Source organism: Convolutriloba macropyga, chromosome 2 (assembly GCF_964194025.1).
Source record: "Convolutriloba macropyga chromosome 2, txConMacr16.3, whole genome shotgun sequence".
Lineage (NCBI taxonomy): Eukaryota > Metazoa > Xenacoelomorpha > Acoela > Convolutidae > Convolutriloba > Convolutriloba macropyga.
Window position 1 is genome coordinate 54,182,200 of NC_134469.1, and position 20,259 is coordinate 54,202,458.

Here is a 20,259-nt window from a genome sequence, read left to right on the forward strand (position 1 = left end):
CAACTGTCCCGTAATGGCTCGAGCTGCAAATCTCTGGCTCCTTTCCAGCTCTTCCCTGCTTGTTTTGGAAATTCACGGTTGCCAGGCCGGTCCAGCGTACTGAATTACTGTTCTTCCCGTTGCGATATAGGTGCGGCGCAGGGTGGCCTAGTCAGTGCCCGAGAAGATGTAAAGAACTCTGCTTCGATTGATTACTTTCTTTGTAACATTTCTGACATGCGCGTTGAATCTAAATTGTCTGTCATATATGACACCCAGAAACTGCGGTTTGTTTGTTTAACTCTCGTTCCGCCAATGTACAGGTCCAGTACGTGTTTGCTTTCTTTTTTGTTGGTGGAAAAGAAACTGCATTCACATTTCTCTTTCGAGATGGAGAGTTTTGATTTGAGGCTCCATTCATTGACATGGTCAAGTGCTCGCTGCACTTTCTGGCTGGCAGCTTCGATGTCTCTGCTTTGAGCATAGACAGCAACATCATCGGCGAATAAGCTCACGTGTAGATCTTCCTCTAGTCCTTCCTCGATGTCGTCTATGTATACCAGAAATAGGATGGGGCTGATTACTGATCCATGGGGAACTCCCTGTTTGAATGTCTTTGTCTTGCTTCTGCTGTTCCCGAACTGGACGTAAGCGAGGCGGTTGCTTAACCAGCTTTGGATCCATCGCACCATATGTCGACTGAAGCCTTTTTTGGTCAATTTCCACAGCAGGGCGTCTCTCCATACGGTGTCGTATCCTTTGCTGCAGTCAGTTAACGCGAGAACCGTCCGTTCCATGGGTTTTTCTGGAAGCCGTCACTGATCTGCTGTGAGAGTCGTATCAGCGGGTATTATGTCGATCTCCACTTCCGGAAGCCTGCTTGGTCTTCGCACAGTAGATTGTTCGTCTCGAGGTGATGCTTCGTTCTTTCACATACCATTCGCTCCATGACTTTGCCAATAACCGACGTTAAGCTGATGGGTCTGTACGATTCTAGATTCTCTAGGTTCTTGTTTTCTTCGGGATGGGTTGTACGTCCGATGTTCACAACATTTGGGGGACTGCTGGAGTTGTAGCTAAGTTAGAAAGTGTAAGTTTTTGAAAATAATTGAAACGGAAACATAAAAGAAAACGATTCTAACTTCGGTCGAAAGATTTTGCTGATTAATTGCTCTCAAACGAAGTTTTTAGGAATTATGTTAGTCCTAGTCCTGGGGTCTTTTTGTATGCGATTTTTTGCTTGACCAATTTTGTCTGACCCTTTTAACTTTTCGTCCTTCAAAACAGGATAAACAGGTAAAGCCCGAAAAGCAGGAAATGGCTCATCAGCTCTCTTTGAGCCCGAGGCCTTATTCTTCTCTTAGTATGCGATTCGCCGAAACTTGAGGGGACATAAATATAATTTCATGATGCGAAGGCGATTCCTAATCTTGCGTAATGAGTTCTACGCCCCTCTGAGTCACCCACGCCCAACACTCCTACTGTGCACCCTCGTCTATTGAAATATTTGGAGCTCTATCCTCCAGCCGTCCCAACCACATGTAACCCCTCCCCCTCCCCCATCGATTGACCCCCCCCCCCCCCCCCCCCAAAAAATGACCCCACCCCGCTCATCCCCTAACGCTAGCATCCTCAAGCCCCATCTGGCTACTACCGCAGCCAACCGCTCGCCGATCGTTTAAAAGCAATTCGCCCTACGTAAGTCGGTTATGATAATTTATTATTGTTGGAAGAGTTAGAATAAACAAGTCATTAGAAAATTGGGATCTTTTCCGTTTGTGCCCCCCCCCCCCCCTCAGTACGTTATGCACCCCCCCCCCCCACAGTTCCAGAGCACGTGTCATTACTCAGTAAATCATCATGTGAAAATATGGCTCGTGCTTTTGGGGGGGGGGGTGCAATTATTATGCACCCACTAAGCTGGGGGGGGGGGGGGGCACAAACGGAAAAGATCCGAAAGTTGTCACGATGTTATAAAGCGGCGCTTTTTAAAAGATTTTTCTATCTAGCATTGTGGATGACAATGCGGGGTTAAAGCCTCTGAAGTTCAGCCAATGATTTTCACGTTTGTCGATCAATTAAATGTCTTTCAGTGAAGTAGAATGGGTACATCAAATGAAACCGGAAACCTAAGTGGATTATCCAATAGAAGTTCAACATCAAAATCATTCTTGTAGCATTTGAAATTATGGAAGGTTGAAATTAGTCATAATGACTATTTATTGTGATAATGATGAACGTCTTTTCCAAAGAAACATAGGTCGGGCGTTTTAAAATTTGCTGCTGCAGTAAAACTAGAATGATGAGATAAAGACCCAACTTTTTCAAAATAGGCTAGAACTTCTCATGGTTTGTTTCAGCTGTTTTCCACGTGTTTGAAGCGGAGAAACGAAGAGCCTACCTAAATTTAATGCCGTTCATGCGAATATGCTTGTGAATTAAGATCCTTATTAACATGTGTGATTATTTATACCACTTTTTTTATTTTTTTCGGATGTAGATTCTCGGCCGAAACTAGGAAAACTACCTACAATGTTACGATCTCTGAAGGCGCGAAACGCTTCCTTTAGTATAAAATCATATGGATCCTCCGGACGTAGAAGTGATGGACAGATTGCTCTGCAGCAGGAGGAAAAGCTCGAAGAAATTACGGACAAATTGGATGCAATAAGAGGTGAGCTGGAAGAATTTGTTTCTCCCCATTAGTCTTCGTTATCGGTTTGTTTACACCCAACAGTTGAATTTCGTTTGCTCCATAACAAAAAATAATGGCAAGTTTATATATGGAAAGTTAATAAAGTGATGGTAATATTGATATTTACAAAAACAGTAATCTGTATTGCGAAATACCCAAATAAAAATCTTTAGTTTTAAATTGCTCTCAAACTAAGTTTGTAGCAATTATATTGGTCCTGTGGTCTTCTTTATTGCTATTTTCTGTCTGACCATTTTGCCCTTAAAAACGGAATTAATTTTGATTTTTTTAATATCAAAGTTATAGCAATTTTTTTTAATAAAACTAGCAGTTTTTTTGAAACTTTTTATGTCATTTTTTAGTTTTCTCTAGGCTCAAGAGCCAGGGAACTTCCTCTAGGGTTTGATAGTATGTTACTGCATAGTTTATGGATGTAATGAAATGTTTTCCAAGATTTTAATATCACGAGTTTGCGCAATTTTTTTTTAAATATTTGCAATTTTCTCATGTTTTCGAATTTTTTCCGGCACCAGCGGCCCTGGGACCTTCTCTAAGGTTTGATAATAATCTGCTGCCTAGTTTCTAGAGCTAATGGAATGTTGATAAATTTTTTTGTCTCCCGTCTTAGTAATTTTTGGATAAAATTTCAAATTTTTTTTCAAATTTTCGGAAAATTTTAATCATGTTCCAAGTGTATGGATCTTTGAGCCAGTGAAACTAATTCAGGCTTGAAACAGGGATAGTCTTTTTGTACTTTTCTCTTTATGCGCCAGTGAAATATTTAACGCTTAAAATAGGGATACTGGATATTCTTTTGAGACAATGAAATGGTTTTGAAGATTTTAATATATTGAATTTTAGCAAGATTTTGTTAAAATTTGCAATTGTTTTCAAAATTTTTGATTATTTTTGTCCTTAAACTAGTTTAACGACCATTACTGGCCAAGGAACTTTTTTAAGTCTTGGAGATGGGTTACTTGAAAGAACTTTTGAGACAAAAAATTGTTTTGAACTTTTTCGCGAAATTGGAAATTTTGTTTTTAATTTTGCCTTTTTTAGTTTTTTTCTATGATTTATTTACTAACAAGGCTAGAAAACTAGAAGTTGCAGAGTCGAATCCCAGCATGGAAAATATTTCTATCTCTCTTTGTCGATTAGGGTTTCTGTCCTTCTTTCTCGTTCACGTTTCTATCTCTCTCTCTCATACACACTATCTCTCTTCTCTCTCTCTCTCTCTCTCTCTCTCTCTCTCTCTCTCTCTCTCTCTTTGTTGATGCCGCACTTCAGCTGCTGTTATATGGCGTAATGTCATCATCTCTGATTCTCGTTAATAATGAGTTATAGTAGAAATGGTTTTTATCATAAATGACATAACAGGCACTTCTCAGGAAATTATTGTTAATTGCTCTCAAAAACAATTTGTAGCAAATATGTTTATTAATAGCCGCACAGCGATAGCTGGGGCTATTATTGACCTTCTCTTGGTTTTTTTTTATTTCGTCGTCATGATTTTTGTTACGACCATATGACGTCACAGCCACTTTTTGTTCATTCGTTCATGCAATTTTAACTGAATTGCATGTGTGACGTCATTTTTCGCTCTTAGTGGAGCGAGTTCTTTTGTTCATGCGCGTGATTAAATTTTTAGTCACACTTGACTTACCTCACTCTCAAAAATGACGTTCTCACTTTGAAATTGACTTTTATTTACTTTAATTCAAAGAGATAAGGTCAAATGGGTGTGTATCACTCTAAATGAAGGTTATTTGAGATCTGCTAATAGAGGCAGCAATAACTTATACAGATTTTAAATCAAAATATATCAAATCAACCTTCAATGAAAAGACGAATTTTTTTGGTCTGTCTTTTTTACTGTTTTGTTTAGACTGCCGATCTACAAATCTATTGCGGCTATTTTCTGGAAATCTGCCAGCTATGTCCTGTTTGTCTCTTTCATGCAATTTTTCGCTTGGCCGATTTTTCGTCTGACCCATTTGACTTTCCTCTTCAGAAACGGGATAAAGAGGTAGCGCCCAGTTTGCATAAAATTTTCTTAGAGCCGTTCAGCCCACTAGTCTTAAAGTATGCGATTAACGGAAGCTGTTTTGGAGACTTATAATTATGGTGTGAAGGGCGGTTCTTAGAAATTGATCCCACCCACCGCCCCCACATCAGTCCCCTCAATCCGCTTTTGCACCCCCGCTGCGGTGCACCCCCACTGCGCTCACCTTACGCCGCTTCAATTAATCTAAAGCTAGCCTCACTAAACCGTCGCTAGCTACTGACGAAGCCAACCGCTCGCCGGTCGTTTGAGAGCAATTCACCCTACATTAGTCAGTTATGTTTTTATTATCTTCATAATAGAAGAGAACGAAATCAATGGCAGTGCTAATTACCAAAAAAAGAGCAAAATTAAAAGAGAAAATGGCTTTAATCCCAAAAAATATCCATTTGGTGTGAAAATCAGAACCCATGCGAGCGAAGTTTATGCCCTATCTTTCTAGTGGACAGTAACAAAAATCAAGATTAAAAGCATTTATCCTCATTGTATGAAATATACTCCTCTCCATATAGCGCCCTCATTCTATCAACACATGCACAAGTTTATTACTAGCCGCCCTTATCTTCTGAGGCGGCTACTATAGCGCTTATATTTTTTTTACGATTCCAAGAATTTGAACCGTAGTGGGCGCACACATTTTGAACATCTTTTTTGAAGTCAAATAAGGTGATGGTTTTGTAGAGTAATGATTAGGTGATGAAGTGGAGTGAGAAAATGGTGTTAAAAATTTGATTTCTTGTTTGTGACATTGACATTGATTTTTACTGTTTTTCCGATTTTTTGATCAAATTGTTTGCTAAAAAGAAGTTTTCGCTGTCTGTTTACTCTAGGTCTAGTTTTTTTCGTTTAGCAAAAAAGTCTTTAATTGTTGGTCAGGACTTGCTTTTTTAAAAATTCGCTTAACCTATCACTCAGATTTTCCGTTTTAAGTAATTCACGACCTTCGCGTTGACTTGTGACCTGCTTTACTCAATGTTTTACTCAACAGTATGAGCACTAAAAAATCAGCACAAAGTAGAAACGGGATGATACTATAAAGTCATTTTTCACTCTCTCTAACTACGTCATTTTTCACTCTCTCTAACAAAAGTTTTAGTTCATTTGCGTGATTAGATCTTACGTAACTTGCCTCACTCAATAAAAAAGAATTAAGCACTTTGAAACTTAGTAATCTAAGGTCAAAGGAGCTCATATGTGTAAGAAAGGTCCATAATCAAAAGGCTTCTGTGGAGTGAATTTTAATAAGCACACAAGTCTATTTCGCAGCTATTTGGGCAATCTGCTGGCTGTGTTTATAATCATGAATATAAGGGCATGGCTAGGCAAGGTTGAATGAATAGACTTCGTCACTGTTTGTTGAATGCTCAATCGGTGAAAAAAACTCTAATTTTGTTAAATTTTAGATCAGAGCTCTTCTATCGTTGAAGCATCCAAAATTCAAAATATGGCCCAAAGTAGCAGTGGTGGTATCTTCGGAAGAGCTGCAGTGCCCGCTCCCTTTTCTTCACTAGCTATGAATTCTGTATCTGGTGGCTTTGCAGCACGAGTAGCAACGCTTAATGAGAAACCAACTGAGATCAGCTTGTTTGGGGCTCCTGTTACTTCGTCCTCATTTGGCAGTGTAGCCCACACATCCGGAGAATCATTATTTGGACAAACTAATGCCGCTTCTGCGGGACTTTTTAGATCAACGTCTTCTGAGAAACAACCTGGGTTGAGCTTGTTTGGAGTTCCTACTTCGTCGTCCTCATCTAACAATGCAGCCTCCACATTCGCTGGATCATTGTTCGGACAACCTAATGCAGACCATGCGGGAATATTTGGGACAGGAGCAATATCTTCCGAGAAAACAGCTGCGGTGAGCTTTTCTGGGGCTGCTCCTACTTCATCGTTCTCATTCGGAGGTGCGCCCTTGTCAGGGGAGTCCCCTACGTCATTATCCACATTCAATGGTGCAGCTTCAACATCAGCAGGATCGTTGTTCGGACAGTCTAATGCAGCCTCAGGGGGATTTTTTGGGACCAGAGCGCCATCTGGGAGACCCTCTGCTGTGGACTTGTTTAAGGATCGTATAGCTTCTTCTTTATTTGGCAGTGCTGCACCAAAATCAGGAGGTGCATTCCCTGATCAAGTTTTTTCGGCGTTTGCCAAAACCGCAATGCCTGTGTCTTCACCACAGTTGGAAACAGCAGCCGCGTCGGCAACTCGATCAGCGTTCCCATCTCAAACTGGTGCACAAATGGTGACAAACAGTGCTTCTGCCCAGCCCAGCACGCCGCATTACGGGCAGTCGCGTTTAAAATCAAAGACAAAGTTATTAGGTATGCAAACTTCCGGCACTGTCTCAGCACCTGTGGCTCAATATAATTCAGAGATTGATCTCGACTTTAAATCAAAGGGCAAAATTAGCAGAGAGAATATTGAAGTAGGCGAAAAATCTTTCGTTTTGCCTCAACAGTCTTTGTCAGAAGTACAGACGCCTTTGGATAGCGTACGAGATGATGAACAGCAAAGGTCGCGAACGAGTCGACCCCAGAGGTTTTCATTGAGCACGAAGTTCCATTGCTCTGCCTCACCTCCACATCCACCGCCCGATGTGGCGGGCTCAATGAGCATTGCGCCAAGTATGTACATGTCAGCTCCTCCAGCGCCACCTCCGGTGCCTCTATCATCAAACGCTCCGCCACCACCACCACCGGGTGGATCAGCTCCGTTGAAAACAAAACTTGCGAAGGCAACCGGATCCATGCGTAGATTTTCATCCACGCTACAGCCCTCTTCCGGTTAGTGTGAGCTAGTGCGTCATTAACCACGAGATTTTCTGAGGAATTGGGAAATTCAATCTGCATCTATATGCTCAAATTATTCGTCTGACTGAGCTATTCAGCCGGCAACCATTCACCGCCTCTTTTTACTACTGGGAGAATTGTTACTGTGACGTGCTTTTTTCAATCAGTGACAAAAATATAGCACTTGGAAAATGTGCAATTGTTTCTTTGATGAAAGAATTCAAGGAGAGAAGGGAAGATGGAGTGATGATTTTGCGTGTACCACTTTTTGAAGCGAAAAAAGATGTCGGAAATTTGTCGCTAAACTAACAAAATTTTTCGTTGATGAGCAATTTTTCAAGCAATGTTTTCAGTTTAAATTTGTTTTTAGCAGTCTAATAGATATTTTTCTCAACACCAGTTTCAGTCGTCTCAAACAATTTGTGTCGTTTAAATCTAATTTTTCACTATTTTCGGGCTTTTGATATGCTGCTCTTCCGCAGTTTAATACGGTTGACCCGAGTGCAGCTCCTTGATGACATTCTCAGGAGAATTTAAACCCACTTTTAGTGTTTTTGACCATCAGTTTATTGATATTTTGCCTGTTTTTACACTCATTTTAAAGTGTTTTAGCTATTGTAATTGCTTTGCAGACTGTTTGCCTTACAGTTAATTGATTTGGCCCGCATTGTTCATTTTTGCTAAGAAGCAACGTCTGAAATTATGTTGGCACTTTTTCGTCTCAAAAATGGAAGCTTGATCTTGAATTTTGAAATTGGTCTTGAATCCTTCATTTGAACTAAAGATTTAGTATATAAACTTCCGGATAAAATTTTAGATAAAATTTTCTAACTCTCTAGAAATTGTATCCACAAGTTCCTTTACTAATTCTTCACTGACGAGTAGGGAAGGCATGCTTTTTAATTGCTCTCAAACGAAGTTTGTAGCAATTATATTAGTCCTGTCGGTCTTTTTTTTAATGCGATTTTTCGCTTGACCAATTTTTCGTCTGACGCTTTTGACTTTTCGTCCTCAAAAACGGGATAAACAGGTAGCGCCCAGCGGGCATTATGTGCTCTTAGAGCCTTTCAGGTCTGTTTCAGCTCAAACTGTCTTGGAGACTTATACTTATACTTATGGTGTGAGGGGCGGTTCTTAGAGGTTGACACCCCCCCCCCTTTGTTGACCCCCCTCACCCCCACTATTGGCTCCACCCCCCCCCCACCGCGCTTTTGCCCCCCCCCCCACCCAGTGCTGCCCCCATCAGCCCCCGGTGCACCCCCCCCCCCCGTGGCTAGCTACTGACCAAGCCAACCGCTCGCCGGTCGTTTGAGAGCAATTCGCCCGACGTTAGTCGGTTATGTTTATATTTTTAATAGCCGCCCTCATCTTCTCAGCCGGCTATCATAGACTACTCAATTTCTACAATTAAAAGGATTTGGATTGTATAAGTGCGTCGTCTTTTTTACGACTCGAGGTGGAGTGTTGGTTTTTTTAGGTATTTTTTACCGTAAGTACTGTGTGCTAACGGTGTTCTGGCCTAACAGAGGAAGTGAGTAAAACTGTCTTGTGAACTAATTTCTTTTGCACAAGAGAAGTTTTTTGATAATGGACTGTGTTCAGTGATTGACTTTTTCTTTTTGGAAAGAGGTTTTGAGAGGATGAAGCTCATACATAACTGTTGATAGCCGTTTTTTCCTCCATTTGTCTGATTTTTTACCTGTATTTTGAATTTTTGTAGCAATAATTTTTGACCGTTGCTGCAATATGTAGCTTTCCGAAATGAAGCCCAAATTTTTTAAGAGCCTTATAATTCATTTCAAGCGCAAATTGAGCACATATTTACCAATTTCGTAGTATATTCTTGGATTTTTGTCTCCAGCTTTTTATTTTTAGATTTTAGAGTTTTTTTAAAAAAAAGGCTCAATGTATTTGGCAATGATTTTCCGAGGAATTACGCAATTCAATCTGCATCTAAATGCTGAAGTTATTGGCCTTAAGAAATTATTCAGCTGGCTATGATTCACCGCCCTTTTTCACTACTGGAAGAGTTGTTACTGTGACGTGCATTTTTCAATAAGTGAAACAAACATAGCAATTTGTAAAAGAATATGAAAAATAGGCAATTGCTTTGATTACATAAAAAATTATTGAGGGAAGGGAAGGTAGTGGTGATTTTGCATATAGCATTTGTTGAAAGATTGAAAAAAGATGTTGTAAAGTTGTGGCTAAGCTAGCCAAACTTTTCGTTATTGAGCGATTTCTGAAAGCATTGTTTCCATTTTTAAATCGTTTTAGCGATGTAATAGATATGTTTCTTTCTCAAAACCAATTTCAATTTTGAGAGATCTTAGTAACCGTTTTAGTCATCTCAAATAGTTTGTATCGTTTAAACTCAAATTGTCACTTTTTTCGGGCTTTTAATATGCTCCTCCGCAGTTTAATAGTTCAGGGTTTAATACGGTTGACCTGGGTGCAAGCTCTTTGTTGCTGTTTTCAGGAGAATTTCAATCAACTATTAAGTGTTAGATTGGTTTTCGACGAAAAAATTTGATCAAGTTATCGATACACTCATTTGCAAGTTTTTTTCCGTCATTTCATATGTTTTGTTTACTATTTGCCTGATCGTTAATTGATTTGGCCTTCATTCTTCATTTTCAGCCAAAAGGCAACATTTGAAATTATTTTGATACTTCTTCGTTTCTTAAGTGGAAGCTTATTATGTTTTTAATTTTTCAATTTTTTAGTTTTTCAATCATGCCTTTAAATTGTCAGTGAGAAGAAATTACGAGCTGTGGTGATAAAAGTGAGAGACATATTTCGAACTCATGGAAAACATTGGGAAAAAAATGCTTTTTGTTGCTCTGTTTATAGACACATTTTGGAAAAAAGTCAAAATGTTTTCTGCAGCCTTGGCTTTTGACAGAATATTGTAGAATTGTGTTCCAATGTTTTGGTGGAATTAATTTTTAAAATCTGGCCTTGATTTTTTCATTAGAACTAAAGAGTTTGTAAACAATTTTCCGATAAATTTTTTAACTACCGCAAAATTTTATCCGGAAGTTCCTTTAACTCTTTTCTGAAGTTTAAGGAAAGCTTTAAGGAAATGTTTTGCATATTTTAATAGTCGACCTCATCTTCTCAGCCGGCTTTATAGCCCTATTTTTTACGATGCAAGATTTTTTGTTGTATAAGTGCGCTATCTTTTTACGAATGGAAGAGAAGTGCTGATTTTCTTTAGGTGTTTTTACCCCAAGTACTGTTTGTGCTTACGGCGTTTTGACCTAACAGCGAAAGTCTGTAAAACTATAGCTTGAACTAATTTATGAGCGCGAGAAATTTTATAATCATGTGCTGCATTCAGCGAAGGACTTTTTGACTTTGGAAAGTGTTGATTAAGTGGAGTTTTTAGATAATTGTTTTAAGCGGTTTTTTGTCCATTTGGCTGTCTTTTTCTGCTTGTTTTTTTAATTTTTTTTTTGGAAATATTTTTTGACCGTTGCTGCATTAATATGTAGCTTTCCAAAATTGATAATAATTTTTTGAGATCCTAATAATGCGTTTTAATCGCAAATTGGACACTTTTTTCTCATTTTTTCTCAAGTGCTTGGCTTTTTTTAAGTTTTTTTTGCTTTTAGATCTTGGAGTGGACGTTTTTTTCTGTGATATTTCATGCACCGTACATTTCTTTTAAATTGAGTCATTTTCATTTCATAAAAATCTACACATACTACTCCAATTTCGCGACTGTTGTTCAATTTATCCAAGGTTTTTGTGTTTTTTTTTTCTAATCACTAGAAAAACTGTTTCTCTCCACAGTCAGGGGATTTAATTTTCATTTGATAGATGATTGAATGTTTGTCGTCAACTATTTGAAATTCAGTTAATTATGTATCATAATGGTAAATTTGACATTTTCTGTTTGTTCATTTTTTTATTTAGACAGGAGGATGGCTCAGTTTTTTTCCGTGTCACGAATGCTAATTTTTGAAATGTGGTTTATTTTTCATTTAATTTGATTTTTACGTTCTAAAACTACAAAGTAGTCTTTTTTTATTTTTGAGTACATGTTTTTCTTTTTTCTAGCTTGTCTCATTCAAGCATTCCCAAGTCTTATAGTTTTGGCTCTGCTTTCTTAATTGTTAAAAAAGCCCTATCACTCATTATAGTCGTTTTTCTTTTTTTCTCCAATTTTTGTTGTTTTGCAATTTATTTTATTTGCTGCAATGTAGAGCTGAGAATTTATTGAAATTACTTAAAAAAGATTGTTCCTGGGGCTAAGTTTTAATTGAAGAGTTTTTTTGTTTTTAGAATTGTTCTGTTTTTTGTTTTACTGATATTTTAAATGTTTTTCTGTTATGTCTCCGAAAAGAGAGAAGTACATCTTAATTTTTATTTTGCTGTAAGGTCAACTAAGGAAAAACTTTAGTGTTTTCTGCCCTAATTTTTTTTCTCATTTTTTTTCATCAATTCAGTTCAGTTGCTACGAATCTTACCTCGATGTTTTTTGGCCGCAATGTGGAGTTCTAAGTTTTTAAGACAATTATGATGAGTTATTGCATGGAGATTTTTAGTCCGCTGATTTTTTTGATCCTAGCAGTATTTGTCCATCCTCGGAACTAAATATTGTAGTATTTTGCTCCAGTATTTTGCGGAATTAGTTTTTCAAATTTGACCTTTAGATACTTTACTCTTTTCTGAAGCATTTTTAGTAGCCGACGTCATCTTCTTAGCCGGTTCTTATAGCCGCCTATTTTTACGATCCAAAAGATGTGGCTTGTATGAGTGCGCTGTCTTTTTTTTACGATTGGTAGATGAGTATTGGTTTTCTTGAGGTTTTTTAACCGCAAGACCTTTATGCTACCGGTGGTTAGACCTAACAGTGAAAGTGAGTAAAACTCGTGTGAACTAATTTCGTCTGAGCGAGAGAAATTTTTTGATCATTCGCTGTGTCAGTAAAGGACTTTTCGACTTTCGAAAGTGTTGTTGAGAGAGTGAAGTTTATAGATTACTGTTGATGGCCGTTCGTTTGTCCATTTGGCTGTGCTTTTGCTTGTATTTTAATGAGTAGCTTTCCGAAATTGATCCCAACAAGTTTCTATAAAGCCTCATAATGCGTTTTGAGCGCAATTAGGCACATTTTTTAAATTCTTTGGGAAGTTCGTGGCTTTTTTTGGTAGTTATTTTGTTTTCATATATTCGAGTAGACTTTTTTCTCGTACCTTTGACATTTCATGCTTTAGACACCTCTTTTCACTTGTGTCACTTTTGTCATAAGAATTTACAAATACAACTCCGATTTGGCGATTTTTGTTCATTTTATATATCTTTTTGTAATTTTGCCAGATATGTCTCTATTACATTTTGCAGTGTCAAGATTTCGCTGTCGTTTGTCTGTCAACATTATTTTAAGGGGTTGAATCTGTGTAGCTTTTTTGTATGCTTCCTGATTTATCTCGAAGTTGTTTTTGTTAGCTGGTTTCAATGATGTCAATGCTCAAGTTTTTCTCGTTTTGACAAGTGTAATTTTTAATCAAATTTTTAAATCGAATCTAGTGAGGCTTACAATAAATGTTTTATGACAAGAGATAATGGTATCGGCTGCTGTTACAGAGCTACTTGTGAAGTTCCGAAGCTTCGAGTGGCTTTTGCAATTCTTCCTGTGTTTGCAGCTATTTAGAAACCAATTTAGAGTGGCAATTTTTGTCACACTGGAATAGTAGGAGCCAAAATGCGAGCATTTTTGAAGCAGGATTGTTTTCAAAAGGCCTTTAAACTCGAGTGGGAAACTGGTGTTTAAAAAATCTTTGTTTTTTTCAGAAGGATTTTCTACATGCGTCAATTTGACTTGGATTCTTAATATATCTTCTGTTGAGTATTATTAGTATGTCTTCTAACTTTGTCAAATAGCTTCAAATTATTGCTAATGATTTCTGTGACTTTTACACTTAATCTCAAAAAGAAAAGACTGAGCAATTTGTTGAGTTTCGCTACCATTTGTACTTGCTGCTCTCTTATCTTTTTATTTCCTTAATGACAGCTCTTTTTGTTTGATAACTTTTTAATCGAAATAATTGTCTCAGTCATTATCTATTACTTTCGGCGACTTCTGCAGTAGATATTGCTAAGTGTCAAAGTAATTGACTTTTATTGGATTTTTATTGCGGCGTAATTCCGAGCCATTTATTGTCTTCATGTTTTACCCGACGTTTTCGCTAAGAGAGATAGGGTTGGTTTTCGAAATGTTTGTGAAGTTTGTGAATCTTGCCTTCATATGAAGGGCTATTATGCCTTTTTCAGCCTTTATACCTGCCAAGGTTTGTTTTTAAGACTTCTGAATTGTTATTGTATGCTGATGTTAAGATTTTGGCATGTTAGTCATGTTGATATCTTACTTTGGCCCCTCCGATTTCTTTTGCAGTTTTTTGGTTTTGTGAGAAATAGGAATGTGAGAAACTTACAAAGTATAGATGTGATGGAGGAAAAGCTCGAATAATATTTTTTCAGTACAAAACTTCGACCACGGACGTGTAAAGATATTTTCTCTAATATCAAAGGAATCTGAGTTCATTGCTGAACTATTAAAAAATTTCGAAAACGGAAGCGTTTAAAAACGTTATTTAAATTTTGATTAAGAATGACTTACTGCCAATTCCTGCCGCTTAAGACTCGATATTGCGGTTAATTTTTTTGTGGCACTGTATAGCTCAGGCTCTCAACGGCTATTATTTAGGCGCTCTCTTTTTTGCAATTCAAAGAATTTGAATTGTATTGGGGAGCTGTCCTTTTTAAAGATCTGTTCACACATTTTCATGATTTTTGAAGTCAAATTGGAGTTGTGATTTTGGTCACACCGAAACAGGAAGTGGAATGAAAAAGTGGAGTGAAAAATTTAATTGCTCATATTTTACAGTAGAGTGAGAAAATGGTGTTTGAACGAAAATTTGAATTATCGCTAGTGGTTTTTTGTTCACATGCGGCATTTTGACTTTAATTGTTACTGTTTTTCAATTTTTTGATCGGCTTCTTTCTAAATGGTTTTTCCAGTCTCTTAATTGTCCATTCTAGGACTAGTTTTTTGTTTATTGAAGGAAAAATCTTTGAATTGTATGTCAGGACTTATCCTGCTATGTTTTTTTCAATTCGCTTTACCGTTTTCATCACGTTTTTCCTTTTTCACAAGTCACGATTTTCACGCCTTGAATTACGCAATGTATGAAATTCAGTCAAATCAAAAGAGCAAAATGAAAAGAAACGGGATAAACCGGTACCGCCCGGTTATTTGGTCATAGTGTAATAGGTTATCGCAATTCATTAGAGTGATTGCTAGCTGACATTATTTTGAAGCTTAATATCTGTCAGTTTAGAAGTTGAATGAAATAAATTTTATGAATCTAACTGAAATTGGACGCCAAATTGGAACACTTTTTGATACTGAAAAAAGAAAAATTGGTCATATTCTATCTCCTCTTTCTTTTTTCTGTTTCAATCCCGATATCCATCAAGCGCGTCAACGGCGTTCATTTTGAGGCAATTTACCGGCTATATTTAGAAAATCAGAATAATTCGGATATTAGAAAACTTATTGAAATGTTCAGTTCTCACGAATTATACAGATCAACTCTCCTTTTGATTTTGCAGGGATTTAGAAGACAGAAGTAGAATTAAACGGCGTACGTTGAACAATGGACTCATTATAGTCAAGGGTTTAACATTTCACTATTTTAACTAAATTTTGATGTGAATTTTTTGCATTCGCAGCGCACTCCTCTTAGAGAACGGTCGTCATTAGTGTACCATTGAAGCTACGTACTGTTTTGTTAGTGTACTGGTAAACCTTGTATATAAATGGTATAATAATCAATTTCATTGTGTTGCCTATCCGGCTATCATTGATTGATATACAACGATGTTTGTTGAGAATTGTTGTTGTTCGTAGAGAATATTTGAGTAAACTATTATCAGTCTTTGATTTAAGTTCTCATTCTGTTTTTCAACAATAATTTTATGACGTGACAACTTCGGTCAAGTTCTATTCCGACCCTAGTCGAGACGTGGAATTATGAAAAGACCTATTAATTCCAGTTGGGGGGGGGTAAATACTGAATTAAATTACATGGTCAAGGACCCTAGTTAAAGTCTAGATTAATTCTTTTCATAGTTCCATCCAAATTCTTTTCATACAAACCTTCATCCAGCCAAATTCTTTTCATATACAAACCTATGTCCATCCAAATTCTTTTCATATACAAACTTGTGTCCAACCAAATTCTTTTCATAAACCAAATTAAATAGTGCTTTCTCGCGGTTCATGGGTACTTTTAACCTGAGTTTTGAGTACCCTGTATGTATAAATATAGCACCAAATGCACCATAAACAAGTCTAAATTGTACGAAACATCGGGACAATAGGTTTCGTGGATCAGATTAGGTCATACAGACCAACTCTAATGTGTCCTTTAAAGAAACAAATGAAAAAATTACCTGTGAAGAAGCTGCTGAAATTTATAATACAAAGCCCAACATCAAAGAAGACATATAAAACAACATCTAACAACCACACGCACACACAAACACACACAGTGAAAAAAATCGGGGAAAGCCCATAAGGCATCGGGAACGTTTTTGGCGACAAAACCTGGTTTTCTATACCAATATTTTAGGAACAGACATTTTTTTCTATACAAGCTAAACCGAAAATTTTTTCTGCACTAGGACCCACACAAAAAGTGGGACTCCTACGTTGCTTTTCATTAGCTTTCGACAACTCTAAGATCCTGATTGAAAAAAAAGATGTTTTAAAATAAAATTTTCAAATAAGCGAAAAACCCAACCAAGAGGCGAACTTTTTTCTATAGAAGCTGAACCAAAAATTGTTTCTGCACTAGGACCCACACAAAAATTTTTTGTCGGCATTTTTTAAATGTAAGGAACGGTCTGTATTTTTGGTTTCTTAGATTTGATATGTTTGTTTTTATACCGAGGAAAACGACGACAACTCTAAGACCCGATTAGAAAAAAAGACGTTTTAAAATAAAATTTTCAAATAAGCGAAAAACCCAACTAAGAGACGAACTTTTTACTATACAAGCTAAATCAAAAATTGTCTTTGCACTAGGACGCACACAGAAAGTGGGACTCCTAAGTTGCTTTTTGGTAGTTTTCGATAACTCTAAGATCCGACTGAAAAAAAAGACGTTTTAAAATAAAATTTTCAAATAAGCGAAAAACCAAACCAAGAGGCGAACTTTTTTTCTATACAAGCTAAACCAAAAATTGTTTCTGCACTAGGACCCACACAAAACGTGAAACTCCTACGTTGCTTTTTGTTAGCTTTCGACAACTCTAAGACCCGATTGGAAAAAAAGACGTTTTAAAATAAAATTTTCAAATAAGCGAAAAACCCAACTAAGAGACGAACTTTTTTTCTATACAAGCTCAATCCAAAATTGTTTCTGCACTAGGACACACACAAAAAGTGGGACTCCTACGTTGCTTTTTGTTAGCTTTCGACAATTCTAAGACCCGATTGAAAAAAAGACATTTTTAAATAAAATTTTCAAATAAGCGAAAAACCCAACTAAGAGACGAACTTTTTTCTGTACAAGCAAAACCAATTATTGTTTTTGCACTAGGACCCACACTAAAAGTGGGATTCCTATGTTGCTTTTCGTTAGCTTTCGTGAATTCTAAGATTTGATTGAGAAAAAAGACGTTTTAAAATAAAATTTTCAAATAAGCGAAAAACCCAACTAAGAGACGAACTTTTTTTCTTTACAAGCTAAACCAAAAGTTGTTTCTGTGCTTGGAGCCACTCAGAAAGTGGGACTCCTACGTTGCTTTTCGTTAGCTTTCCACAACTCTAAGACCCGATTGGAAAAAAAAGACGTTTTAAAATATAATTTTCAAATAAGCGAAAAACCCAACTAAGAGACGAACTTTTTTTCTAAACAAGCTAAACCAAAATTGTTTCTGCTCTAGGACCCACACAAAAAGTGGGACTCCTACGTTGCTTTTCGTTAGCTTTCGACAACTCTCAGACCCGATTGAAAAAAGGAGACGTTTTAAAATAAAATTATCAAATAAGTGAAAAACCTCAACTAAGAGACCAACTTTATTTCTGTACAAGCTAAACCAAAAATTGTTTTGCCACTAGGACCCACACAAAAAGTGGGATTCCTACGTTGCTTTTCGTTAGCTTTCGACAACTCTCAGACCCGATTGGAAAAAGAGACGTTTTAAAATAAATATTTCAAATAAGCGAAAAACCTCGACTAAGAAACGAACTTTTTTTCTGTACTAGCTAAACCAAAAATTGTTTTTGGCACTAGGACCCACACAAAAAGTGGGATTCCTACGTTGCTTTTCGTTAGCTTTCGACAACTCTCAGACCCGATTGAAAAAAGGAGACGTTTTAAAATAAAATTATCAAATAAGTGAAAAACCTCAACTAAGAGACGAACTTTTTTTCTGTACAAGCTAAACCAAAAATTGTTTTGGCACTAGGACCCACACAAAAAGTGGGATTCCTACGTTGCTTTTCGTTAGCTTTCGACAACTCTCAGACCCGATTGAAAAAAGGAGACGTTTCAAAATAAAATTTTCAAATAAGCGAAAAACCTCAACTAAGAAACGAACTTTTTTCTGTACAAGCTAAACCAAAAATTGTTTTGGCACTAGGACCCACACAAAAAGTGAGTTTTCTACGTTGCTTTTCGGTAGCTTTCGACAACTCTCAGACCCGATTGAAAAAAGGAGACGTTTTAAAATAAAATTATCAAATAAGTGAAAAACCTCAACCAAGAGACGAACTTTTTTTCTGTACAGGCTAAACCAAAAATTGTTTTGGCACCAGGACCCACACAAAAAGTGGGATTCCTACGTTGCTTTTCGTTAGCTTTCGACAACTCTCAGACCCGATTGAAAGAAGGAGACGTTTTAAAATAAAATTATCAAATTAGTGAAAAACCTCAACTAAGAGACCAACTTTTTTTCTGTACAAGCTAAACCAAAAATTGTTTTGGCACTAGGACCCACACAAAAAGTGGGATTCCTACGTTGCTTTTCGTTAGCTTTCGACAACTCTCAGACCCGATTGAAAAAAGAGACGTTTTAAAATAAATATTTCAAATAAGCGAAAAACCTCGACTAAGAGACGAACTTCTTTCTCTAAAAGCTATACCAAAATTTTTTTCTTCACTAGGAACCCATCGAAAAGTGGAACTTCTACGTTGCTTTTCGTCAGTTTTTGACAACTCTAAGACCCGACTGAGAAAAAAGACGTTTCAAAATAAAATTTTCAAATAAGCGAAAAACCTCAACTAAGAAACGAACTTTTTTTCTGTACAAGCTAAACCAAAAATTGTTTTTGGCACTAGGACCCACACAAAAAGTGGGATTCCTACGTTGCTTTTCGTTAGCTTTCGACAACTCTCAGACCCGATTGAAAAAAGGAGACGTTTTAAAATAAAATTATCAAATAAGTGAAAAACCTCAACTAAGAGACGAACTTTTTTTCTGTACAAGCTAAACCAAAAATTGTTTTGGCACTAGGACCCACACAAAAAGTGGGATTCCTACGTTGCTTTTCGTTAGCTTTCGACAACTCTCAGACCCGATTGAAAAAAGGAGACGTTTTAAAATAAAATTATCAAATAAGTGAAAAACCTCAACTAAGAGACGAACTTTTTTTCTGTACAAGCTAAACCAAAAATTGTTTTGGCACTAGGACCCACACAAAAAGTGGGATTCCTACGTTGCTTTTCGTTAGCTTTCGACAACTCTCAGACCCGATTGAAAAAAGGAGACGTTTCAAAATAAAATTTTCCAATAAGCGAAAAACCTCAACTAAGAAACGAACTTTTTTTCTGTACAAGCTAAACCAAAAATTGTTTTGGCACTAGGACCCACACAAAAAGTGGGTTTCCTACGTTGCTTTTCGGTAGCTTTCGACAACTCTCAGACCCGATTGAAAAAAAGAGACGTTTTAAAATAAAATTATCAAATAAGTGAAAAACCTCAACCAAGAGACGAACTTTTTTTCTGTACAGGCTAAACCAAAAATTGTTTTGGCATCAGGGCCCACACAAAAAGTGGGATTCCTATATTGCTTTTCGTTAGCTTTCGACAACTCTCAGACCCGATTGAAAAAAGAGACGTTTTAAAATAAATATTTCAAATAAGCGAAAAACCTCGACTAAGAGACGAACTTCTTTCTCTAAAAGCTATACCAAAATTTTTTTCTTCACTAGGAACCCATCGAAAAGTGGAACTTCTACGTTGCTTTTCGTCAGTTTTTGACAACTCTAAGACCCGACTGAGAAAAAAGACGTTTCAAAATAAAATTTTCAAATAAGCGAAAAACCTCAACTAAGAAACGAACTTTTTTTCTGTACAAGCTAAACCAAAAATTGTTTTTGCACTAGGACCCACACAAAAAGTGGGACTCCTACGTTGCTTTTCGTTAGCTTTCGACAACTCTCAGACCCGATTGAAAGAAGGAGACGTTTTAAAATAAAATTATCAAATTAGTGAAAAACCTCAACTAAGAGACCAACTTTTTTTCTGTACAAGCTAAACCAAAAATTGTTTTGGCACTAGGACCCACACAAAAAGTGGGATTCCTACGTTGCTTTTCGTTAGCTTTCGACAACTCTCAGACCCGATTGAAAAAAGAGACGTTTTAAAATAAATATTTCAAATAAGCGAAAAACCTCGACTAAGAGACGAACTTCTTTCTCTAAAAGCTATACCAA

At 36.9% G+C, this 20,259-nt stretch overlaps 1 protein-coding gene across 7 annotated transcripts in view; it reads left to right on the forward strand.

Annotated features, from left to right (window-relative positions):
* LOC142334498 (uncharacterized) overlaps positions 1-20,259 on the forward strand; it is a 653,384-nt gene that overhangs the window by 465,462 nt on the left and 167,663 nt on the right. For all 7 annotated transcript variants that reach the window (XM_075382580.1, XM_075382581.1, XM_075382583.1 and 4 more), the window contains 2 exons: positions 2,480-2,653; positions 6,140-7,519. In XM_075382580.1, coding sequence (XP_075238695.1) covers positions 2,480-2,653; positions 6,140-7,519 — 1,554 coding nt within the window. The remainder of the gene's footprint in view (positions 1-2,479; positions 2,654-6,139; positions 7,520-20,259) is intronic.